The sequence below is a fragment of the Morchella importuna genome, assembly GCF_003444635.1.
Source record: "Morchella importuna strain M04M26 chromosome Unknown Morimp01GS007, whole genome shotgun sequence".
Classification (NCBI taxonomy): Eukaryota; Fungi; Ascomycota; class Pezizomycetes; order Pezizales; family Morchellaceae; genus Morchella; species Morchella importuna.
This window is the reverse complement of record NW_025763404.1, coordinates 272,697-298,335: the sequence shown is the minus strand read 5'-3', so window position 1 is coordinate 298,335 and position 25,639 is coordinate 272,697. Positions and strand designations below refer to the sequence as shown.

The following is a 25,639-nucleotide window of genomic DNA, read 5'->3' as shown; positions in this document are numbered from 1 at the left end:
AGTTCTTTCCCTCCCCCCTCCTATTCGATGGGTGGTTCTTCTCTTTATTTTATTCACTTATAGATACTAGAAACATATAGCAACAGGTTAATAGTTAGGGCATCTTGGTTACTGTACATATAGGGTTTGATAATTTGGATTACTTTGTGTTGAATCACAATCAATCACTCGGATTTGTTTTAGTGTGTTTAGATCGTTTGGTTACATAGTATGTGTGCGTGTCGTGTGCCGTAACAGATCATTGGCCTTGATTGCGCACCAGTGTAGTTGCAAACTTTTGGTGTGCAACGCTATCCGCATGAGCTCAGGATAAGCTTGATAATCCAGATTAATACATGTGCCAATACCTTATACGTCCTAGAATCAGAAGAATAAAAAGCCGACTCCTAAAATACACCAAGGATTCAAATGTGTGTGGTTAATAAACAAAGGAAAGGATAAAAGCATTTGTCCTACATAGTACTCCATAAAACCTATTCATCTTCTCTATCGTCATGCCCAAAACATACAACACACTTACAAAATGAAAAGAAAAAAAAGAAAGGCCGATTAAATTAAAAACCCACGCTGTGAGTTCCTACCATATTCTCCACTGAACGCCTCCAGTCTTACTCCCACGAGTACGACCTCCACCCCACTCCTCCCATCTTGCCCAGTGGTAGTCTGTACTCTGACTCTCCACTGTCCCCTTTTCACAACCCACTCACCACCACCTTCTTCCATACTGCCTTGTCTTTTGTGTCTCTTCCGTGGGCCTGATTGCCCTTGTACCCCCAAGAATGGCTTAGTAGATGCGGGTCTACTCGCACTATGTTGCCAATTCATGCCTGGGCTCGGAGTACCGCCCACACTCCTCCCTGCATCACTTCCAGATGGTGCGGAAACGCCATCCGCCATATCGTTATCGTGGGCGTCAAATGAACCCATCCAATCCCGATCCAAATACTCCTCTCCATCCAACTTGATAAAACATTCTGGTCCGAGCTTGATCTTAACTCGATCTTCGCTCAAAGGGGTATTTCCCGGGCTCGCAGGACCAGAGGACCCGGTTGTCGACCCGTTCTGTCCCAACAGTACAAGTCCAAGAGCTCTCTCATGCCCAACCGGCAGCCCCAGTTTATTAGCAATCACCTGGAATAATGCCGAAACACGCTGGTTGGTAGTCCCGGTGAATTCAGCGCGGCCACTGCGGAAGTCAACTTTAGTTTGCTCGCCCCCTATCTCAACGACCAGTTCGCGCTGGATATCGTCAACAAATGGACGCATATAATTTATCCATCCGCTCGACTGTTTAGCCCCAGGGAACTGATCCCCACCAGAGTCAGGGAGGAAGGCAACGCCGGAGGGTTTGATGTCCTCGAGGCGGATCACAATCTCTTGGCGCTGGCGTCTCTGATTCCAAGATATCTCATGGGGGATGAGCTTTTGTTCTAGTCCTTTAAGATGGAAATATTTGCAGTCGCGCAGGAGCTCCTGGCGATGTTCTTCGTTCCGGATGTGAACGGGATAACCGCGGAGGAGGTGAAGAAGCTCGGCAAATACGTCGGCGGAGCGGTTGGGCACCTCCGGAGGGAGAATTGAAGGAGGTCGGAGGAGGCCTTCACGAGCGAGGCCGGGGAAGACTTCGTTTGGAGAGGAGAAAAAGACGGCAAAGCCTAAGGAGAAGTAGTTCGGCGAGTTTCCGGGGGACTGAAAGAGATCGCGATTGATTTGGAAGTGGCGAGAGCCAATTGAAATGAAAATTTCCGATTCAAAGAGTTGCGAGATTAATTTCGGAACTATTGAGGAGGTCAGTTGGCAGGTAATGTGAATTATAGACGGAGGAAGGCTTACGGCTGTAGAATTGGGCGTCTGCAAATAGTCTTACGAAGTGTTGACCATCTTTTGGGGAAACATGATATCCTACAATACCGTCAGCTTTCCCCAGTCATATCGAGAGTTTAACCGGAGAGAGCACACCTTGAAGGTGACGTGCGATATCTCTAAATGTAATCGGGTCACGGTCAATGTAGAGTGTCCGGATAGTCTGGTTTTCCTCTAGATTTGCCAACTGTTGTTCAAAGAATTGCGAAAAGTACGAGGGAGCTCTAGCACTCTCAGTTTCATGTTTGCTACAAGTGTAATTATTTCTAGAGATACTGACCATCTGAAGATATTGACGCGCCACTGTTACCGATGTCAGTATGTGTGTGGATCAAAGAGCCGGAGGTGAAAAGTAAAACATACCTTAATCGAAATAGCTCCCCGCCAATCTGTATCGGAAATACCTATCATCCCAACCTATTTGTTAACAAACGCTGCCGGCATTGAACGCACTTCACCGCTTTCGCCCCCCTGTGCGCGCACTCTACATACCTTCTCATGCGGTAGTATCTTTGGGATGTCCGGGAAATACGCGTTCGATGCGACGCGCGACTTATCGTCCTGACTAGCTACACTCATTGCGAAGTCTCTCCCCCAAGTTCTGCGCCTATATCCGTTACCGGTATTGATTGGGGTGGCGGTATGTGTATCTGTAGCTGTAGCTGAAGCCCCTGCGTCGCTTCTTGGGATTTCTCGGGGCGAGCGCTTTCTCTTCCCCGCCGCTGATTGGCGAAAGTTTAACTGTGAGGGTGGAGTTGTTGCGATAGTGTCGTGGTTTCGCTTTCCGGAAGTTGTTATGGTGTTGGTAGTGGTGATCCGGTTGAAGGGCCGATTCGCCGCGGTAGGTGATACTTGCAAAGATTCTGGGGGGGTACTCCCAAGTGCAGTGGTAATCCCGGCAGGCGAGCCAACAGGAGCTGGGCTCGGCGGGGGCGGTTGTTGACCGTAGAAGGATGTCGCGGAAGCCGCGGCAAGATCCAACCACTGAGTCTGCGTTGAGAAGTATCCAGAAACGTCGGCCGGAGTAGGAGGAGTGACTGCGAACACGGGCTTGGGGGTCCCAGGCGACGAGGTGCAGTATGAGGGGAAGATGGCGCTGGTGCTGGTGGTGCTGGTGGTGCTGGTGTTTATGGTGGGTGTAGTAGTGATAGATAGCGGAGATCCTTCATGATAGTTGTAATGATCAGGTCCCAGCATACTTTTTAGCGTTCGGATTAATTATTAATACGAGAGACGGAAATTGCTATATATCGCTCCTTAGGCCTGAGGAAAAGTCAGACACTGAAATAATTCTTGAACCCCTCAATACCGTATGGGAGACAATGCACGAGATCAAACTGATGTCGGACAAACCACTCGTCCGTCTCCTCCTTTCGTTTACTTACCGGTTTGTGTTGTGTCGATAGATGGATATATCTATTGGCGTTGGCCCGATTCTTGGTCCTAGTATTTGCACTCCAGTACAGCTTATATAAAAATTAAAGAGATGAATACAGAACGTCCCGAGGCCTGGGTGGGGTGTAGTTATAAACGAGAGACAAAACGGATAACCAGGCGCAGCCAACAAATAAAGCGAAAGGTGGGGGCTGAGGAGTTGGAAAAGAAGGAAAATAAGAAAGAGGACCCTGATATAAATCAATTAGGGCAGGTAGTTAACAGACAGCCTGCAAGCAGGTAGCCTGATGAGATCTAACGGTCTGCAACAGCCGTCGCTTGATCTGATCGGAACCCGATCTTAAAGAGAGACACTTGTTGGCTTGAATGGTATGATCCGAGATCTAGATAGATGTATGATATCTCAGCTAGGGCTGAAATAAACTCTTTGTTTCTTTTTTGTCACCTCCAGCGAATATTCTAGTCGCGTTGGCAGGTTAGGCTAGGCAGCTGCTTATGCCAGGAGTCTAGTAGAGCCTAATGTCTTCCAGATGTTCGAAAACAGCCCAAGAGGAACCAAATTGGTGACTGCAATAAGCGCAAAGGCGGAGAGCTTAACTTGGCTGGGGTAAACGGTATCTGTAAAAAATAGGCAAGTCAACATTTTTGGCTCGGAGCCGAGAGGGTTTGATTCGTGCAAGGAATCTTTCACGTGAGATAGCTCCGTTTTCGGCGGTTAGGGATAGGCATTAGATTGACATGACTCTACCTTACATATACTTCTCTTGCATGTGGAGGAGACGGAGTTCACTCCAAAAGAAGATGAATTGGGTTGAGTTGAGGGCACTAATATGGATTGGTATGGTGAAAACTTACAGGCTAATAAGAACCTATTTTCTCGCGATAGCAGTAAGGAACAATTCCTTTACACAATGGCTCAGGATATATGAATGCTTCCACGGCCGATAGGGGACAGATATCATGAGTTTCTTCGGATAGGTAACTGTTATTAAATAGTCTTCATCAGGTCATTTCCCATCGATAGCATTTCTTGAATTACCTATTTCTGTCCAATTTGCTATTAAAAGCTCCGTATGACAAAAATAGCCACATCTGTATTGGGAAAGGGTTAATGATACCAATCGGGTCAGAAGAACTAGAAGTGAGAGAGACATGCAAAAGCAGTACATACATGTGAGTACAAGGATTGGAGTTCAGTTTAGGACCTGCCTGCCATGTCTCAACATCATCCTTTCCTTTTTAAGGCCCCATAGCCATCTTTTGGGGCACAAGAAGCAAAAATTTCTTCTAGAGCCCACACGCAGGCCATACATGCAACTCTATTCCCTCTGCCCAACCATATCTGGGGAAATCTCTAAAGGTTATCTGAATGGTTATCTAAAAACAGCGCGGCCTTATAAGGCCGCTTCCACAGAAGGTACATATTGAGATTGTGACTTCTTGGCGGTTCGTTTGTGTGAGTTGATACGCTCTGAGTAGACTGAGTACTTGTGTTTACTGATGGACACCCATGTTCTTTTTAAATAAGGAGACACACAGTAAATGTAGAGTAGAAAAAACGAAGTGGCTGAGTATTTGCTTGTGATGCGTGTCAAAAAAGAAACGAACAAGAAACATGCGAATTGGAACACCTCAACAAAGTTGGGGTATTACAGCAGTCTACAAAGGGTGTTGTCCTGCGGTGAATATGCATGGACCCCTGTCATTAGTAAAGCTAATCCCTGTGAAAATCATGGTTATGTAAACCTTAATGACACAGCATTGCAATGTGCAGTGCCGCATCCGACAGTAACCCTCATGTCAATCCCCAAGTTGTTTTTTGTTGAAGGTTAGAATACTACGTTCGGGAATCTATTGGCAAGTATGTACCTGCATACATGTATTTACCTTGCTAACTGTGCGCGCGTATCTGTTAAGTCTCCTATAATTTGCCGATTATCTAGATCTAGCCATTCTATATGTATTCGTTAAGTATCCGACACAGTGAGGCACAAATGTACCTGCATGTATATGTGTTGAGGTATTCTGTAGTAAACAATAAGCGTAAGTCCTATGGTACAGTAGAGGGGAGATAACAAAGCGATTGGATAGAACCATTAGAAATACCTATAAAGCTATAACAGTCCCTCCAGACTACAATCGCTCGGAGTGAGAAATGAGGAATCGTCTAGATTTAGAGCTTGATAAATTTCTAATCTCACTTCATGGACGCTTCTGAGGCTGATCAATAGCCCTCGACCAATCCTCAAAGACGTAATCCCTGGCGGGAGATAACCAACTTATCGAGTTTTTGCGGTATGTAGACATGTATGTATTTGGGTGTTACATTGAATCCGTGGGATATATGTGTCTTAGACAAGCGGTTGACTACATGTACATGTACGTATACAGTCATAATTAAATGTAGAGGCCGCAATCGACCCTACATGTAGTATACGTACGTACATGTATAGTAGTATAAAGCCAGCCTTACAGATCTTTAAGGCAGCGTATATCGACATAATACTAGAGCTAAGCTGAAAGACAGGCGAGAATATGATATAAGCCGACTGGGCAACGGTTTGGTCCCGGTGGTCGACATTTTGGAGTTAAATTAAGATTAACACTTTAGGTTATAATATTCCGTACGTATACGTTGGTAAATATAAAAATATTAACCGCCAGAACTTCTACATACACATGTACTCATCCATTGATGACATATTGCACAGCTCGCTGATGACACACTTACCACATCGCTGGCTCGACACCAAAAGCTTATTTCTAGGCCTTTTCTTCTACAACTCCCATGAAAACTATACAACCCTACTTACATCTGAGCCTGAGCTTGTATTATCACCATTACTACGGACTTCCATTACCACATATACAGTTATCACATCACAGTCACCTTTATTCGTGTGTTTCGATAAAAGCGTTTCGATACACCTAGGGCCCCCCCAGAAACCAACCGCTCCGCCATGTCACTCTCAGTACCTGCGACACCAGCAATAGAAGATTCTGACTTTCAAGACCCCGAAGCCCCACCACCACATGATGGGCCGTGTTCAACAACAGTGGCACCTATTGCCTCAAGGAGCTTACTAGATGCCCGCCCGGCGGAGGAAGACACAAGTGCAGATGGGGTTGAAATATGCATGGGGAGTGGTTCCCTAAAGGAATCGGTGAGGACGTCCTCTATCAAATCAACACTTAGTTCATCCTTTCAAGTGAAATTAGAGATGAAAAGTAAGAGCAATCTGCTTCAAGATCCTTCTACACATCATTTCGATGAAGAGTTATCTAAGTAAGACCGTCCTACCCTCCTATGTTTTATTAGTTTTGCCATAAGCGGCTGATTACGTCTTAGTGACCGCAAGTCTGGGAAAAACCCTGCCATAGTTCCGCCGAAATTATCCAGAAAAGAGACGAATTTGCATTCCACTGCCAGAAGCTCACTTGAAGGAATTACTATGGATCAAGAAGAGCTTGTATCTCACTCACCTGTTCTCTCAAAACGATTGTCATCCAGATGTTTGAAGGCTTTCAGGAAACTTCGGTCTCCGTCACTATCCTCTCCGGAATACCACATATTGAGTAACTGTGGTGAGAATGACACCAAAATCGGAGCCATGAGTGCTTTTGAAGGTTCTTATTTAAGCCCTACCATTTCGTTACGAGCTCCTATCGACCTAGGAAGTACTGATAGCAAACACGTGCCACCAGATGTAACAGAAGGCTTTGGTTATCTTACAAAACCCCAAGATTGCGAGAACAGGACCTCCAAAGTGCACTCAGATGCTACTATTATCACTTCAAGCGGTTGTAACAGTTTACAACAGGAACCGAAAGATATAATTCAAGAAAATCAATCTTCTTTGCCGAAGATAGCAGATTATTCACCCGAACCGTCATTAGAAAACAAATCGAACAATCATATAGATGGAACTATCTCGCCTAAGGCACCTTCTGAGATTTTTGCGGAGACCGAAGAGCTCGGTGGCCATGACACCCAAAACAAGGTCATAGCAAAAGCAGAAGACAGTCATAGCGAAAGGACTGATACTCCCCAATCTAAGATTAATAAAATTTTGGGCTCCAGCTACCAAGAAAACCCACCAAATCTCGAGATATTTGGTACGGAATTCATGCGTCAGGAAGTTGACACCTGTGCTGGGCTCGTGGGGCAAGATGGATGCCACGATTTTTCAAAAAATGATTTAGAGGAGACCCCAAGAAAATCACGGTTGACTACATGGAAAGAGAAAGCTAAAATTGAGAATTGGCTGGGGAAAAACAAGAGTTTCTCGCGGCACCCGCCTGGGAAGACTAAGATTCCCGAGATATCGAGACTCAAGAAGAGTCCAAGTTTGCTCTTCCGCCTCTGGGGTTCAGCCGTAGATTCCGATCCAGAAGGACATCAACAGCACAACTACCCACAAGAATCTACATACATATTGAAGCAAAATACCCCTCATCCTCTAGAGGAAGTAATAGCTGCAAGAATGAGAAAAGGCCGAGAACAGGTACTACGCGATGCCAGTCAATTGAGGTTTAACGACATTACCAACAAAAGGAAAAAGTCAGGTGGTTCGAAGAGAGCCTTGAGACAGATATTTAGAGAAAATGAGGCTAAAGTTGAAGGTCTGCCTCCTCCGCCTCAAAACCAGTGCTTTCAAATTAACATATTCCGCGAATACAGATTCTCCATTGACACCTCCAGACAGACCATCTAACATACCCCCGCAAATACCATCAATCGGTTCAGAAAAACAAGGGGGAGTAAGTTGGAATGGTTCTATACAAGAGTTTTCAGGGTCACTGGGTCAAGTTTGCCCTAGTGGAAAAAGATCTGTCAGCGACATGTTTCGAAGCGGAGAAACAAAGCCACCTTCCTTAGAGCTCCAAGCAGAATTTGGCGCAGAAAATTCATTTGAGAACTCAAGCCTAGCAGCAGATTGGCATATCGCAATGCGAGCGATGGAGGAAATCTCAGGTGCAGAGCTGAAGCTAAAACGCACTGGGGCTGTAAAGCATAAGCGTATAAAGAAAGGAGACAAGAGCTCTAAACATGACGCAGATTGCACGAAGGATGGTATTGGAAGGAGTTTTTCTCATGAAGGGGGACTATCAGTAGCGGACGAAAAGTCTACAAGTTTGGTTCATGATATCATGGGAGAATCTCGAGATTCTGACAGTGATAAAAGTAGCATGAGTCCATTTACGAGTCGGGAGTCTCTTTACAAGTTTCTTGAATTTTCTTGATCAACAATTATTAGCGCTAGAGCCCATCGAGAGGGTGCTGAACTGGATATATTCGTGTATGAAGTGCTAGAGCACTTTGTTTATCACTATAATGATATTGCAACTGGGCGAGTGTATAAAAGTTTAGTCTGTGGCTTTTCAACCATTCAAATTCGGTTTATATAAAAAATAAAAGTAAAACCGAAGTGATATCGCTACTTTCCCTTGTACATGTATGTACACTACGAAACCCACTAGATAATCATAACCATAACACGCTCTACTAAGAAAAGCACTCAATCGCATCTGAGGGAGTGGAAATAACTCGAAATAGGTGGCAGCCTTCCTTCTTTCTGTTTATCTTCTTTCTCCGTCACACATTTGATGAAGCTGCTGCGACTTTTACGTCTCCTCGTCTTCCCCACCCCGAATTTATCATCCTGGAGGCGATGTACTGCAGCCAGCTCTTGTTGCTCTATATAGCTCTTGTCGTCAATGAGCCCAACACTATCCTCTTTTTTTGCACCAGCCGGTGAATCCTTCTTTGCTCTCTTCGCTCCCCTTTCAACGGCCGGACTCTGCTCTTCTGGAATGGTGATATCTTCTAAAAGACTGACCATTTCTAGGAGACTGACCTCTTCTAGAGAGGTGACATCTACTAGACTAGTCACCACATTCAACGCCGGAACAGCCCCAGGCTTCTCATAATGGAACCTCCTAAACCCACTCTCCGGCGCGGGGATCAACACGATAAACGGCACCATGGGGGGGGAAGAGGGAGTGAGGGAGGAGGAGGAGTGCCTCGATATCGATATCGATAGGGAATATTATCTCTCCCGAGCAACCCACCCCCACTCGAGTTATGCCCCTCCGTTATTTTGTACCGGGGGAGCTCGAGCTAGGTTTGAGGGGAAAAGGAAATTGGGGGTTTTGGTCAGGTGTTTGGATATGGATATGATCCGGGATCTTGTTACTCGACGTAGGGGAATGGGAGCACGGGGATAATCCGAGATGTATATGTCGTGTTTGTGGAAACTTTATCGTGGTGGGGTGGGGTGTTTGGTAGGCGGGTTTGATCTGTATGTAGTATGGGTGGGTCTCCCATCTGCTGCCAAGAGAAGGGAAGGAAGGGCACACGAGAACGAGAGTCTTTTGAAACCAGCATCGGCGGAGTGAGTGCTTGTGCATGCAAATATCAACAGTTTCATCTCGGCTTTGTGGTGTTGTTGAATTAAATCGATCGGTCGACGCTATGTAAGACAATCAAACACGCTAAGACAATCAAACGCCCTAAGTTACACACGTGCCTCTTGGTGTCGAGTGATATGTTGTGACTAGTGGTAATCATTTTTTTTTCATTATGTTTTTTTTATTTTATTTTTTAATTTGAGGAACTACAAATATTTCCAGAATACTCCGTTCCTATTCTATTCCAAAGTGGCAGCGAGTCCTGACCATTATCGGCCCCTCCATCCCCGTTATCCAAACAAACCGCCCCCATCTAGGTATTAGTGCACTGCAAGAAATTATTGCCCGACGCACCAGTATGCGTAATCGCATCTAATACCACACGTTAGCCACCACCACCACCACCACCACCACCACCACCCTCCGCCCCCTTCCCCTCCAGGGGGCCCCTTCCGAAGAACGCAAACTCACCACAAAAAACCGCATTCGTCCCATCCCACGAGCCAATGACGACCCGATCAGCGCCCGGGCTCCCACCACTATACAGCCCACTCGAGAGCACGGGGAACTCATAGAACGGCGCGCTGCACCCTGCGTTGAATTTAAAGCCCTCGCGGTTGTTGAACTGGTGCGGGTAGTTGTTGCTGCCGACCTGTGTGCCGGCGTTGAGGTGGTCGAGTGCCAGCTCGGCGGCCGCGTCGACTTTGGAGAGGGTTATGGAGGTGCCTGGGGGTGTTTGTTAGCGGGGTGTTTGGAGGAGAGGGGAGAGGGGGTGGGGACGAACCGCTGCAGCTGGCGCCCGTGGAGCCGGAGACATCTTGTGAGGCTGCTGAGGCGATGAGGGAGGTTAGGGCGATGAGGGCGGAGAGGAACTTCATGGTGGTAGCTTGAGGAGAGGCTGGGCTAGGGATTTGACTCGGGTTCGAACGTTCTTGAGTGAATGAGTGAGTGAGTGCTGCTTGCTGATTCTCTGAGTTAGTTTGGGGAAACGGTCGACCTTTTATAAAAGTCGACACAGAGGTCCAGCTGGCTCTAATTATAAGGATACATGTATCAACAACAAAAAAAGCACTATGGTACTATCATTTGTTTATCTCGCTCTTCTCCCTCTGTATAGGTATAGGAGGGAAATCCTCGAAAACAGTTCGCAGCTCGCAACATTAGCGGACCATGAAACAGGAAGCTGAGGAAGATTTCACCTCCCATCTGATATCAGTGGTTCGAATCTGTCGGCACGCTCCAGTACCAATCCCAGCTAGCGAGATATCCTTAATCTGTGTGCAACCAATCAGGCTGCTGCTAGCTAGCTGGAGGGGGGCGGTTAGTACTGCAGCTCGTTTAGTAGCACCAATGCCTGTCTACTACACTGCTAGTACATGTAGTAGAGTAAGGGTCGTGGCGGGCGCAGAGGCTCTCATTGGCTATATGGGTGGAGATTGGAGGTGGAGGTGGTACTCCACGTTGCGGGATGTATGGCTCTGCAACGGGTGGCCGTTGGGAGGGCCGAAAGACAGACAACACAGTTGAGGCTATTGGTTTCCGGGCGTCGGGGCACGGGGGGGACCGACCTGAATTGAGGAGTGTCTTGGATAAGGTTGGCTTGGGCTGACAGACATGAAGAGGTGATTTGTGGGATTGCCCCGCCCAGGGCTACGGTCTCTGCCTATCTGTGTGGTGCTGCTAGCCTTACCTGGAACGCCTCAGTAGCACTGACCTTAGGCAATTGAGATGACAGCTTTATCGTGCACATTCATGTATGTTATCATATTTATTTATCATCTGCAGTCCTCAGAGTTCAGCTCGTTGCCAAGAATGCCAAGATTAGTACGGCAATTGCAGGGCTGTACGAAGGATGGGGATTCATCTACTGCTTCTACGAGTAGATTCACTACATGTAGTTCAGGTGCTCTAGGGCATCCCAGCAGAGCATTTCAACTGTCTACACAACAGAAATCCCCCCCCCAGTCACTTCCATTCGCCTATCGAGCACATGTACCTACCTTCCAGATCTGTTTCATTTCCCTGCATGAAACGGATCGACACGACCCCGGAAAGTTTAAACCCCACCACATGAGGACACAGTTAACCGCACTTGGAGTCTTGCTCCGCAGCTGCTAGGAAATGCAGGCCCCTATACGGCAGGGTTGGGCACGTGTGATGAGATGGATGAGGAGGAGTTTCCGGATGCCTGAAGCCCGGGTTATAATTACCTGGGCTATCAGTAGTGCTTTACTCAAGTTATTGTTACTAGCGAGATAAGCGTGGTATATCTCCTGCCTTGTTGGAGGGCGCCGCATGCATACTGGGGAATCAAGTAGGAAGTTGGGAACATCAGCTCGGGGTTTGACGGGCTGAGACAGGGCGGTTGAGGGCAGTCGAGAATGATGATGATGATGATGATGATGATGATGATACACAGATCAAGTACATGTATCTGACCTAATAATGCTCTTTGTGTGATGGATGTACATGTAATTGTATCTCGTTCCACGGGGGCGTCAGCTGCATGTGTCTGGGCAACCTCCGAGGGATCAGTTGTTATCTGATAAGATTGTTGCAACTGATCTCTGGGATCAAGAGAGAATCGTGTATCTATTTAATGACAGCTTGCAGTGCTATATATGTCTTCTTGGGGGTGAGTTGGTGTCTTCTCGGGGCGTGGATTTCTGTCTCTTCTCCTCCTCTTCTTCAGCCCCGTCGCTTCTTCTTCTTCACAACTTCTCACTCTCCCAACCCCTGCCACGTGTGCTGACTCATCCACCATATTTTTCTCTCAACTTCGCGACAACCAGCAACTCGGCATCAAATACTACTGACTGTCAACTGCAATATCAATTGCAGCTCACACATACACACAAAACTATTCACATATGTCTCTCTACATCGAGGCAGCACGAATCATCCAGCGCCCACGCTATGGCGGCCTCCGCGGCGCAGTCTTCTCAGACGCCTCGGTCAAGTCCCGCCCCGAGCAGCTGTACGCACTGATCATTGAAACCCTCAAGCACCAGGAGATCATCAACGAGGTCCTCGACAAGTCCGGGCTGCTCGAGATTGAGAAGAAAGTATGCTATGCCCCTCACCTGTCCCATTCCCATACCTTCACTCCTCCCTCAATTCCTCCCATCGATCCTATGCTTATCCGCATACTAGGTCTGAACACATTATATATGGAGTTTCATAACTAACCACACAACCCACCCCACATCCAGCTCACGCACGCCCTCGCCCTCGTCCTCGTCCATGACTTCCTCTTCAACAAAGGCGGCATCGCCACCTCCACGGGCCCACTCAAAGAGTCCATCCTGCGGCACAAGTCCCGCCTCACCTCCGAATTCACGCGCGCCCGCCTCCGCCGCGGCTACTCCACCACAGCCGCCCTCCTCGCCGCCGCAAACGCAACGTCAATGCGCTTCCCGCGCTGGGTCCGCGTCAACACGCTCAAGACCACCGTTGCGGACGTTCTTGCCCGCCACTTCAGCGACCACAAGCCCGTGCGCCTGTTTGAGGAGCTCTTGAGCGAGGATATGACGCGGAAGACGGTCTATGTCGACGAGTTTGTACCGGGCCTGCTCGGCTTCCCGGCGAGTACGGAGCTCATCGGACATGCACTCGTCGCAGACGGGACGCTGTTTATGCAGGACCGCGCATCGTGTTTTCCGGCTGCGCTGCTGGCGCCGCCGGAGGGGGCGGTGGTGGTGGATGGGACGGCGGCGCCCGGGAATAAGACGACGCATTTGGCGGCGATTGTGGGCAAGGGCGGGAGGGTGCTTGCGTTTGAGAAGGACCCGAAGCGGGCAAAGACGCTGGAGATGATGGTGGGGAAGGCGGGCGCGGAGAAGATCGTTGAGGTGCGCGCGGGGGCTGACTTCCTGTTGTCGGATCCGTGGAGCGAGACGGAGAAGAAGAGACTCGCAAAGGTGTCGCATATACTGCTGGACCCGAGCTGCAGCGGCAGCGGCATCGTCGAGCGGAACGAGTACTCGTACATACCAAAGACCGCCGCCCCACCACCCGCCCCAACTAGCCGCGCAGGTAAGGCGAAGAAGCGCAAAGGCGGCGAAAAGGAAGAAACACCGTTCGTCAAGCCGCTCTCCAAGAAGGAAGAAGAAGAAGTCGCAAAACAGGCCGAGGCAGAAGAGGAGCGCCTCCGCTCCCTGTCAACCTTCCAGACGCGCATCATCAAGCACGCCATGCGCTACCCGGGCGCGCGCTACATCAGCTACAGCACGTGCTCTGTGCACTCACAGGAGAACGAGCAGGTTGTCATGGCGGTGCTCAGCTCGGAGGTTGCGAAGCAGCGGGGGTGGAGAGTGCAGAAGAGGGAGGAGACGGGGTTCCGGCATTGGCCAAGGAGGGGGCTGGTGGAGGAGTGTGGTGGGGATGAGGAGATTGCGGGCGGGTGTGTGAGGTTTGATCCGTGGGCGGATGGCGGGATTGGGTTTTTTGTGGTGCTGTTTGTGAGGGATGGGAGTGTGGATGGGTATGTGCATGTTGAGGAGGATGAGGCGGAGGAGGCGGAGGAGGAGGAGGAGGAGGAGGAGGAGGAGGAGTGGGGGGTATTGTCGATGAGGAGGAAGAGGGGGAGAAAGAGAAGGCGGCGGGGAGAAAGAGGAAGTTTGGGGAGGGGGGTGGAGGGGCGAGGAAGGCGAGGAAGAAGGAAGGGGCGGGGTCGGGGTCGGGGGCCGGCGCGGGGGCCGGCGCGGCGAAGAGGAAGAGACCTGTTGGGGAGAGGGAGGGGAAGGGGGGAAGGCGAGGAAGGTGGTGGAGTCTGCGGGGGGCGTGAAGGAGGCCGCGGGGGGGGGGAAGAAGAAGGAGGAGGTCACGGGCGGAGGGAAGGAGGAAGAGGCCACGGGGAAAGGGAAGAAGGGGAAGGGGCCGCAGGAGAAGATGATTCGCCCGAGACGACTGATGGGGGCGGGGAAGAAGTAGTCTTGGTTACATGTAGTTAGTAGGTATTATTCATAGATAGCTGGGAGGGGAGGGGGGTTAGTGAGCGGAAAAGGCGGCCGTGGAAAAGTTCAATTGTATATTAAGAATTGATTGCTAATGGCGCGTTTGTCTTGTAACTAATTGGCTGTGGATTGCATTGCATATTGATATTGGGGGCTTTAACGTCCCCTTGGTTGCTTGTACTTTTGCAATTAATTGTTGGTAATTGCAGTTTATTGTGTTTGATATTGAGCATTAGTTGGGTATTACTGTTTCTCTAAGCACTTACTGTAAGAACTTGTGAGAAATAAGCATCATCGCCAACTGGCCCTAGTTGAAAGTCGGAAGTTATGGATCTATGTGTTAACCAGGGGCTGGGGTGGTTTCAAAGGATTTTGAGAACTGCCATCTCTCTAGTGCGTCGTCTTTGTTGTCATTTCGGTCATTTCCACACGGGTCTCTCAGTCACCTCCGGCGATCAAGCCGCACGCTCGAATAAAAAACCCAACCAGGAGATATTTGTAGGGAATCATTCGAGTAAGATAGAACTTGAATGGTAAACTCCAACTTATCTCCAGATATTTGAATTGGGCAATGGGCATGTGGGGGAGAAAAAGGGTGGACACTGGACTGGTTGCATCCTGCCCCAGCCAAGTCACACTAGCCCTAGAAATTTTTTCGATACAATGAGTTTTTACCGACCGGCTGCCATGATTCAGTGGTGTAGTGGTATCACGGGCGCTTGCCATCATAGTTTGCGCCCGACCCGGTTCTTCCCGGCTGATTCATTAACCTTTTGTTTTGTTTTTTTACAGCCAAACTTGTGGGGTAGAGGTGAAATAATGAAGTGCAGTTCTGTAGTGAAGTTAGAAGGTTGTTAAATGTCGGGCATGTTGTATTTATCAGACGACGGAGATGTGTAGCACACTGCGGCGCCTCTATCGGGCCGTATCTCTTTGAGCGCCCGCGAGGCTTTCTTTCTTTCTTTGTAATTCCTCCATGAAATGTCACTCGGTTATCTGCGGTGTACATCGTAGTGAATGGGTGAGTCAACTCCGGAAAGCCCGTTTTTTTTTTTCTATAGCAGCCAGCACCTTCACCGACACCTGACCTGAGCACTGAAGATTGGTTACGCAGCGGTCTGTGGATTGATTGGATACATCTTCTGCTCCCTAGGCCAGATCTCGCAAGCTTTGAGTTTGCACTACTCGGTAGAGCTAGGACCGTATCTGGCCTCAGACATTGGAACATCGACTTGGCGGTGACCGATTGAGTGCGAACGGTTCCGCCTCTGTTCCTCCCTCCTCCCTCATGGCACTGCTTCTGCTGCTCACCCAAGGCTTCCCAATTGCCGCGAGGTATACATCTTGGCTTCTCCTCCTCGAGCTCCTGAAGCTATCTGTCCCACGGGAAACGACTCGGCTGCATGTGGCTATCGATTCATGCCCGGCTCAAGGCGGGCCATGCGAGAATGGATCAGAGACAAGCTCTACGGGAAATAGCTGTAGGTTTGTCAAGGGCTCGAAAAAAAAATTAATCATTTGCTGATTGTTGGGAACAGGAGGGGGCTAGTTTTGGTTTTGTACCTGGTTGCACTTAGTCACGACGACGACTTCTTACTTACACTTCAAAATCAAAACGGTCCGAAATGGCGGACGAAAGAGGCCAGTCCTCTAATCTGACAGAGAGAGGGAAAACTCATAGAGTTCTTTACACAGAGTCCCCCCGAGTGACCAACCATGAAGCATTTGGATCTGGACCGACTACCTACCTACCTTGCAGTAAGTACCGCATTACTAAATTGGTTAGATGAAAAATGAAAGACCAGTAACAACTAACTCAATCTGTCTCGATTATTACGCCAGCTGAACTGCACTGAACCCCACGTGCTCCCTGAGACACCCCATGCGTTGTCTTGTTCGCTCGAGCTCGGGAGTCGGATATGTATTCAGACACAACTTTGTAGAGGACAGATTCCACTCTACTCTACATGTCCTCCGATGCACGAGTGTTCTGCTCCGGAAATCTTTTTTTAAAGTTGATCGAAGCTAGGGTTGGACGAAGCCACAAACAACCGCCCCTGATTCATGATGTTTTACCTGTTATCCAATCGCAGGTACGCCGCGCGCGGACGCACTGGCCCTCAATAAAGGAAAGAGTTTGTTACAAGTAAATTGTGTTATTATTTGAAGTATGTACTATTCTTTTCCATGAATCTGACTATGCAAGGGGGATTTCTCACCAATAGATAAGTGTTGTAGAGACGTTTCGTCCAATGGAAAGGCACATGATTTGTGACATTTACACGTTCATTCCACCACGATTCCTTCGTTTGTGCAGCCACTCATGATCGAGATCACACAGACACAGAAACTCAAACTATGGTTCTCAATTCCACGATAGAGTTCGCTGAACCTAAAGGCGACGGCGTTATTTAAAGGTTATCTTTGGCTACTTATCTACATATCCGTGATCTAAGACAATCCACATCCATTCACCGATGTGATATCCTTGGTACGTAACAAATTTAAGATTTAAGGTACAGATAGGTACATACATGTACTGAGGTATGAAAGCCAAAAACAGGGGGCTTGGAGGTACCACCAAATATAGCCAATGTGATAGGTCAGTAACAATTCCAACATGAGCAAAATCATGACAAAAATAAAAACTTAGGCACTTTCCTAAGATAGAGTACTTACCTACCATGGATTTCTTACCTACAAAGGGTCTTTCCCTACCCACAATGTCAAGTGGGATTGAATCCCTGCCTAACCGAGAAGAGGATTTACGTGGCATGCATAATTGATGCTTGCCATGGGGAAGTCTTTTCGGCTGAAAATTACTCATGCTTGAGCTGAGCCTGCAAGATGGAGGGAATAAGGTATTTACCAATGGTTCCTCGACGTTGCCTCTCTTGCTCACAGCGTGCAGATAGCCTACCACCAAGCCTCTCCCGATTAGGAGACAGCTACAAAACCACGAGTGATCCCCTGTGAAAGCCGCACGTCCTGCAGTCGCGCTGTCAACAAAAGTTACTCAATTTAACCTTCAATTGCGCCATGAACCGGTGAATTATTAAATAAAGTTGAATGTAGATTCCCCGGGCTTAACGTACAAAGCCGAGATATTCTAAATTTCAAAAAGGTAATAATACATATAGCTACTCCAGCGCACCCGCCTACAAAGAAAATATATAAAAAAAAGTTCCTGACAACGATAGAGATATAGTAACCCGATGACCCACGAAACCTTTGATAGACAGCCCTCCCAATTACAAAAGAAAAATATGACCATGTTTGATCTGAGTCTGAAGTTTCGCTTAATGTATGTATCACACCTGAAGGGCTCGAGCTAGAATATTTTGTTCCTTCTCGAGTACAAAAAAAAAAAAAAGGGAAAAAAAAAGAGTAGATGGGGTAATTTATGATAAAAACAATACGGGGAATAAAAGACTTATATCGGAACCCAATAAAGAGAAACAAAACACGCCAGATAATAAAACGAGAGAGCAAAAACCAGACAAGAAACAAAAACGAGGTGACTAGTATAGGTGTACCCTGCAGAGATAATAGTAGAAACGACAGCCGGGGGGAATAGAAAATCAACGGGATATGAGATGAAAGGATGTTTTCGCGAAAATTTACAGAAAAACCAAGACAAACATAAGAAAGCATCTGGATATATGATATGAAGATATATGCTTGAAGGCAATAATAGCAACCAAACAGCGAAGAAAACGCAATCACGTCCACCAGAACATGTGCAAATGCACGAAAAAAAAACCCCAATCCCATAACTCTTCAGACTATTCTCTGATCATACTTTTCAACACCTCTAACTGAAAACACAACCTCCCTGATATATCTCGGCTTTAGATATCATTAATAATAGGATATTCTACCCGGTCGACGGATCGAAAACATTCCTTCAATGAATAATGCCAGGAAAAACAATTCGGTACCGAAACGAACGAAAGTAGAGGAAGAAAGGAAGAAAAAAGGAAGAGAAAATAACGATGCCCAAAGACCATGCCACGCAAAAAAAAAAAAAAAAAAAAAAAAAGCCACAGACAAAAGGAAAAGTGGAGATGACAGAACTAGGGAATATGCAAGATTTAAACCGAAATATAAAAAACAAGTTAAAAAGGGTATGTAAAAAAGGAATTTGTTCGCCACCCCTACAAAAGCACCGAGATATCCCAAGAGCTTCCCGAAAGAAAAGAAAAATTGCACCCCAAACCCCTTTCCCAACACCCGCTCTTTTTTCAACTGTTGTCAAACACGATAACGCATATGGCAAATGATCCTCATGCAGCTTCTATAGTCGCCTGAAAAAAATTATGGTGGATCCCCGAAAAATAAAAGCTCTTTTTAAACGCCTCGTCCGTATTGGGTCGTTAGAAAAAATGCGTATAAACTTTGGACTCCTCATGAACAGCCATTTCCTAGACAAATTATTAGCGCGTTTTCTAACATTATCGGGAACTAAAATTATCAAACTTACCATTTTGAACGTATTCAACTCCTCCTTAATCTGCTGAGCAAGCATAGGTGTTAACCTGTTACAGGTAGCAATCTCACCCCTTCTATCATATTCGCCGCTAGGCCATGTGTCGTGAAAAGTAATTCTCGGGCTAAAGCTAACGTTGTATTTGGCAGCTGACGCAGGCGATGTAGGTGCACTCGCAGAGTTGCCTGCAGAAAACCTGGGCCCAGAGATAAAATAATCCTCATCGCCCCTGACCGAGTCTGACCTCTGTTTTCCATGCGGCCTTTGATTCTCTGGAAAGTTGGAGGGATCTGATGGCTTGATGATCGGAGACGATGAACTGGATCCTATAATCATGTTAGCCTAAACCCATAGATGAGTAACTAGTTGAACATACGTTTCAAGATTCCTTTCTTTACAGCAGCCAGAACCTCAGCCCGATCTTGCGCCCCACCAACAAAGCTCTTCCTAGCAGCTTCGGTATCATTCGCATTGCTAGATCTCCTCGCAGTGCTTGGCTCACCAACTTTGGGGGTCTCAAGTGAATTGTTCTCCAACTTGGGGAACCCAGTACCACCACTTGTCTGATCACGAGCATCCGCGTTGACGTTAACCTTCTCCCTCTCGGCCTCAACCGTAACCATCGATACTTGTCCCATACTTGCCTGCGCGGTGACCGGCCCACTAGCTGCAGGCACCCCAACGACAGATTTCGGCCTGAACAATCCCACCAATGATCGTGTTGATTTCTTCATTCCCTTCCCCATCTTCCTTATCATAATCGATGCCGAAGACGCAGTTGAAGAAACAGAGATATTATCAGTTGATCCAGTGAAGAAATTTCCTTGCCCATTGTAAATCCCCTCACCCAACCCAGCTTCCTCTTGCCTCTGTGCAATCCTCAGCTGCTCTGCATTCTGTTCTTCGCGAAATTTCTCTTGACGAAGTCTAGCACGCTCAGCAGCATCCTCACCCCTCATGTTGTTGACCGCTGATACCTTACGCAGTTCAGCTGCGCTACCAAATGAGAAGGCGCGACGAAGCCTGTTTTTCATGCCTTTCTTGGGTACATCAGGGATAGCTTCGAGTTGTTGAGTGGCTGATCTTGTAAGCGCCGGCGGGGCTCCGTTAGCGTTGCTCTGGGGCTCTGGGAAGGTTTGGTAAGATGAGGTCGAGTCGGCTGCCATGTTCACAGGTTTTGAAAGCGGAGAGGGGGCTGTGACTCGCTTATTGCCATCTGTGGATGATCCACGAGGGGGGACCTGAGACGGGTTGATTTCGTGTGGTGTTGAGGATCCGGTATTTGAGTGATTAGAATGAACCGAATTTCGGTTGCTCTGAGCGATAAATTGTTAGCATGTATACATACAGTTCGTAGATTGAATAAGCCAATTACCGAATTGGGCCTCGAAGAATTTCCTGAGTTGGTGCTGTCGGTACTGCCGTTTCTCCTGTTTCCCGGTCGGTGGGAGGCCTGACCCGGTCCCGAGAGCTGTATCGACGCTGGATTCGACATTGACCCCACCTCTTGTCGTACGAAAGTTGAGAAACTTTCTGGACTGAACGCATCAGGGCCAACTGATCTCCTCCTGTTTTGCATTTGTTGTTGTGTAAGAGATTGTTGTCGATGGGCATGGATGTCATCCACCGACTGACTTCTCAATTGACCAGCATAGTCCCCAATGAAGGGGGCCTTAACGGCTGCCCCAGGAGCTGGGCCTTGTGTTAGCGAGGGGCTGCTGATCGACCTAGACGGTTGATTGTAAATGGCAGCCACAGCAGCCATTCCAGACCCGCTGGGTAGAGCGGACACACTGCCAGTAATGACAGCAGATTCTGGTCTTTTATTACCCGGGCGGCGGTATCGATCAGGGCTTGGACGAGTGGTTGATGTTGCCACTTGTGGAGGCGGGAGGCTTGAGGTGGATATCATGGAAAGGGGTCGAGGGCTGGGCGAGTATACAGGGCTGCGTCGTCACGTGAGCCAGAAGGTGCTACGCCCTGGTGTCGAGATGACGGATCCGAAGAGGATGAGGAAGATGACGATATGGAGTCCGGAGCAGGGTAACGGTTTCGTGAGTCGTCAGTCTTCGAAGACGTCCTCTCGCCAATCTTGGGGGGTTGCTGCTTGGTAGTGCTCGAGAGACCTGGAGTGCTGGTAAACGCATATGGAGCAACAGGAGCGGTTGTGTATCCACTGCGATATCCACCACCACTAGCACCGTTGTTGCTGTTGCTGGAGCCGGAGTTACTGTTGTATCCGCCCATGTTTCGAGGCGTGGTCAAGTGGTGCTGGTTGGTATGCGCTGATTGTGTCTGGGCGGACTGAAGACTGTTAGAGGCAGATTGGGGGCGCGACTGCATTAAGCTAACTTGCGAGGGTGACTGCTGAGCTGGGAACGACTGGACAAGAGCTGCCATGTTGGAGCGGTCCCCGCCTCTAGTGCTGGATGGTTGACTGGACGTCGTTTTGAAGGAGACTGTACAGACTTTCAAAGAATATTACCGTTACTTGTTGTTTTTGCTTTCTCTAGTGGAGAATACGCTTAGAAGGTAGTTGTGGCAGAGTCTAATCAGGATCGAAATACGAGTGTCAGTCGATCAAGATTTCTTCAAAAGGCCTTCCATGAACACGCTGGCGAAGAAAAGATTGACCGATAAAAATTGGTGGAGGACAGGTATTCTGATTTCAAGGCATGATGAGGCTGCTAAAGGGTAAGGAATGGATCAGGAAAGGATTAAACGAACCCCTTTCTCTCTTGGAAGAAGAGACGCTCTGCAATGTATGATCACAGGAATCCGGCTCGGATCAGATTAAAGAAAATAAGGCAAAATGTTCACAAGAAGCGAAGGATTAAACACGATGAACGGACACAGAGGACCCAAGTACAAAAGCCTGAATGTGGAGGAGAATGGAGTTAGTTCCGCTCAGCTCGTCGTGCCAGGTCGTTAATTGGGGGCTGGGCGAAGGGGGAATTAATGAACGAATGGTATTGGTTTATGTGTTTCCTAGATGTTTGTTTCCACTTCCACGACAACCAATTGTTGAAGAAGATATCAAGAAGAGAGATGGGGGGAGGGGAGTGTGGGGTGGGGAGGGGGGAGGGCTACTTTTGTTGCAGCCAAGGGGGGATAGTGAAGAGAAGGTGACGGTAGAGGTTGAGGAAGTGAATGAGCGTCGGTGGTTGCAAAGTAGTTGTAGGTGCGTATGCAACAACAGGGATAGGGGGGGGGGGGGGTGAGTGAAGGGGGTGGAGGGGTGTTATGTGTGGGTTCAGTGGGAAGGGATTGAAAGGGTTCGAATAAGGGTGTCTGACTGACCAGGAGGAATACAAGCGAGTGAAATGGTGGCTTAACGAGGGAAGTCGAGTAGAAAGGAAAGACCTGCTGCTGCGGAGAAGACAAGAGCAGGTAGGAGAGATATGGAGGGTTGGGGAAAAAAAGTTGTGAGAAGAGAGTTAGGTTAGAGGAGGGAAGAGAAAGGGAAAAGGGAAGAAGAATAAGAAAGAAAGAAGAGACAGCAGCCAGGCACAGGCACGCACACAAGCAGGCACAGGTACAGCAGGTACGGTACAGACAAAGTGCCAGACCAGACACACACACACACACACCAGGCAGAAAGATAGATGGGATGGACAATAATACAAATGAGAAAGCGGCTCCAGGGCGAGCAGAGGCCGAATGGAGAGAAATGGCAGGGGGGGCAGAGCAGTCCCTTTTGTCAAAAAGGAGAGAGAGTAAGAAATAGGATTCTACTTACAGGAGTAGGTAAGTGAATGAGAGAGTGAGTGCTACACCGGCAAGCTAAGGAAGGAGCGGTCGGTTAGCCGTGCAGAGAGCTAGGCCTGTAAGGAAGTGAGAGCGTTTCTTGGCCCTGTCTTTTGGCCTTCGCGATTGCACATGGGAATTCCAGAGACCTGCAAAGAAGGTCCGGAAGAAAAAAAAAAAAAGAGTGCGGATATTAAAACATAATCGTGAGTATCACCACCAAATTGTAACTCAAAGATCTTTCACAACGTGATATTATCTTGACCAGAATAGATGTATGTAAATGTACACGTGCATCTCCTAGCTACAAAATTGAAGTCATGTACCTCATGTATATATACAGTCTGGAGAATTGACACCGTAAACTAAAACGAAATTCGCCGGTGCGGAAATGCAATATTATATAGCGCGCTCGCTGTCGATGATTAAACAGTTCCCATTCATAATTCGTAAGACACATGCTCTATCAATCTGCTATCTTACGCTTTCATCTGTCTGTTGTGCTCGTTGAGGTACTGGGAGATCGAGAGAACTCTGGGGACGGGTCCATAGAAAAGAAAGTTTTTTTTTTAAAAAAAGGGAGGGACAAACAAGAGACGCGTCATATTTCCATCAACACCGAGCGCCTGTCACGGCAGCTATTCTCAGTTTTCCACACCATTCCGTGTAGACATGGCATTATTGGGAGCAGATCGAACGACAGGCGGACGCAAGTAACATCTTGAAACGCTAGTCTACTTTCTATGGTGGTGTTATTGCATGGAAAAAGTACCTGCTGCGCACTTGTAGGTAAGTACATACTCTAGGCTGTACCTACTCCCAAGCAGTATTTCCTTACTTTACTCATCGATTGACTGTCCAACCCGCGTTATGTATATACCTACGCACTCACTCTAGCACTGTTTTAATATTTGTTTCTCATGTCAAGTAAAACGCTCAGTGTTTGTTTGTAACAGCAGCTCAGGAGGAGGAGAGGCAGGGTGCTGCTACACGAAGCTTGGGAGAAGGGGCAGAAAAAAGAAAAAAAGGGTCCTGCATAGCGACGACGTGCTACTGTAGTGCGTGCATAAGGTACAGCTTCCGGATCCGCTCCTTTGCCATGTACGTACGGAATAACTCGTCATTTAGTAATGATTGTTTCCTTAGAGCTTTCAGACGACATTAGCCCTTCTTTACACGATTGATAGTCTGCTCCCACCATTACTTATTCCGCACTGATTTTTTCTTCTCGCCTGAGGCTGTCAGTGGTTCGACTGCCCGAGCCGGCCCTGCCGATTCACCGCCGACCTCACTCGCTCACTTCATAGGCAGACCACACAGTAGAACCTACATATTTTACTACAACTACATACATGTAGGTACTTACTCTACTCTAGTGCTCTCTGCTAACGCCCACACATCCTTGGTGCAGCTCCGATCATAGGTTGTGTCGGCCAGCGCTCCTCTCCGGCCTTAATCTTTTTTTTCGGTCATGAGTAAATTTACCCTCTCGTAAATCATCTTGTATCTTATTACCGAGGAAAGTACGCGATGATTTTGTACATGGGGATCCGCAAGTTAATATCCACCTTCCCTTCCCTTCCCTTCCCCCTATGTGTACATGTATGTACATATGTACCTGTATGTACATACATGTGCTGTAGGTACTATGGGTGTATGGTGAATACTATTCGCATCCAAATCCTACACAAATCCATCTGCAAGGTTTTCAACCGGCAATAGACAGCCTCATATTATCGCTATGTATTATTCAAGATACCCTGGTAGACTTTACTCAATGCCTACTGTCTCACGGCGCAGACAGGCAGCACTAATAGTAAACCAAAAAGGCCCGGATCTTGATAAATATAAGCCGGTAGATCATGTCTGAAAAGAAGGCGAGTACCAAGCCAAGGTAACAATTAATTGGCAAATCAAGGCCCCCCCCCCCCCCCCCCCCCCCCGGGCCCAGTCCGACCCATAACAAAGCTAGTCTATGCGGCTTTCCATTCGAGATCGTGGGGAAGGACCCTTTCTTCCTTACTTCCTTACCTACTTCCTTCGCATTTTCCCGTATCTGTGGTTTGTCGCACAAAACGGGCTACGTTAATCACTATTTGGGTTGAAGGGGACAACCCTGTTTGGTATCTATGGTATATAAACCGACAGGCATTCTCCCAGGACGAAGACCGCTCTAGCTCCCTCTTATTATTCTGTTTATAGCTATACGTGGCAGTTGAGAATACAGCATATATACATGTATGGCTGTATACTAGAGCAATACAATTCGGAGACGCAGTATAAAAAGGCATATGCTTCCCGCACCCCGAAGGCCGATGTGACGTACAAATATTCCGTGTCTGCGACGACTGCGAGATGAATGCTTCGAATTGCAAATTCCCTGTCAACACTGTAGGGGAAAAAACGCCTGATCTACGGATATTGGTGCTAACTTCGCGAATCGCAAATATTTAGTAGGGTCGTGAATATATAGTCAACGTATCGGGCATTTCTCCGCCGGTCCCATGATGGAGTTGGATCACATCAAGAATATAGGTGGGGTTAAAGTTGTTTCGCCTTAGGAACTCCGAATATGATCTGGCTCCCGGAATTTTCAATGAAAGTTCGGTTGTATGACAGGAGACGGACCTTGGGGGCTAAAAGCAGCAGAGGCATTTGCTGCCCATTGAGATCGATCCAATTCAACTTTGATGAATTACAGTACTCAAAAAGAGATCTTCGGTCTGTAGTAGATAACCATAGATTGTGCATGTCGCAAGAAGATGGGCATTTCGTGGTA

The 25,639-nt window shown here is 47.8% G+C and overlaps 7 protein-coding genes across 7 annotated transcripts; 2 read left to right on the top strand and 5 right to left on the bottom strand.

Annotated features, from left to right (window-relative positions):
• Positions 1 to 549: 549 nt before the first annotated feature.
• LAJ45_03274 (uncharacterized protein) lies at positions 550 to 3,060 on the bottom strand (the record flags this gene model as incomplete). The annotated part of the gene is made up of 6 exons (XM_046112861.1): positions 550 to 1,778; positions 1,834 to 1,902; positions 1,960 to 2,085; positions 2,144 to 2,166; positions 2,227 to 2,267; positions 2,356 to 3,060. 6 exons carry the CDS (start codon positions 3,058 to 3,060, stop codon positions 550 to 552), a joined length of 2,193 nt encoding a protein of 730 aa, XP_045973738.1.
• A 3,158-nt stretch (positions 3,061 to 6,218) lies between these two features.
• Positions 6,219 to 8,502, top strand: LAJ45_03273 (uncharacterized protein; the record flags this gene model as incomplete). Its single annotated transcript, XM_046112860.1, has 3 exons — positions 6,219 to 6,544; positions 6,608 to 7,881; positions 7,940 to 8,502. 3 exons carry the CDS (start codon positions 6,219 to 6,221, stop codon positions 8,500 to 8,502), a joined length of 2,163 nt encoding a protein of 720 aa, XP_045973737.1.
• Positions 8,503 to 8,777: 275 nt separating this feature from the next.
• On the bottom strand, positions 8,778 to 9,245 carry LAJ45_03272 (uncharacterized protein; the record flags this gene model as incomplete). Its single annotated transcript, XM_046112859.1, has 1 exon — positions 8,778 to 9,245. The coding sequence occupies one exon, from the start codon at positions 9,243 to 9,245 to the stop codon at positions 8,778 to 8,780; it is 468 nt and encodes a 155-aa protein (XP_045973736.1).
• Positions 9,246 to 9,982: 737 nt separating this feature from the next.
• LAJ45_03271 (uncharacterized protein) lies at positions 9,983 to 10,547 on the bottom strand (the record flags this gene model as incomplete). The annotated part of the gene is made up of 3 exons (XM_046112858.1): positions 9,983 to 10,041; positions 10,141 to 10,395; positions 10,454 to 10,547. 3 exons carry the CDS (start codon positions 10,545 to 10,547, stop codon positions 9,983 to 9,985), a joined length of 408 nt encoding a protein of 135 aa, XP_045973735.1.
• A 1,992-nt stretch (positions 10,548 to 12,539) lies between these two features.
• LAJ45_03270 (uncharacterized protein) lies at positions 12,540 to 14,601 on the top strand (the record flags this gene model as incomplete). The annotated part of the gene is made up of 3 exons (XM_046112857.1): positions 12,540 to 12,734; positions 12,882 to 14,228; positions 14,284 to 14,601. The coding sequence occupies 3 exons, from the start codon at positions 12,540 to 12,542 to the stop codon at positions 14,599 to 14,601; spliced, it is 1,860 nt and encodes a 619-aa protein (XP_045973734.1).
• Positions 14,602 to 19,000: 4,399 nt separating this feature from the next.
• LAJ45_03269 (uncharacterized protein) lies at positions 19,001 to 20,878 on the bottom strand (the record flags this gene model as incomplete). Its single annotated transcript, XM_046112856.1, has 4 exons — positions 19,001 to 19,048; positions 19,108 to 19,439; positions 19,490 to 20,429; positions 20,489 to 20,878. The coding sequence occupies 4 exons, from the start codon at positions 20,876 to 20,878 to the stop codon at positions 19,001 to 19,003; spliced, it is 1,710 nt and encodes a 569-aa protein (XP_045973733.1).
• A 143-nt stretch (positions 20,879 to 21,021) lies between these two features.
• Positions 21,022 to 21,513, bottom strand: LAJ45_03268 (uncharacterized protein; the record flags this gene model as incomplete). The annotated part of the gene is made up of 1 exon (XM_046112855.1): positions 21,022 to 21,513. One exon carries the CDS (start codon positions 21,511 to 21,513, stop codon positions 21,022 to 21,024), a length of 492 nt encoding a protein of 163 aa, XP_045973732.1.
• Between the last annotated feature and the right edge of the window lie 4,126 nt (positions 21,514 to 25,639).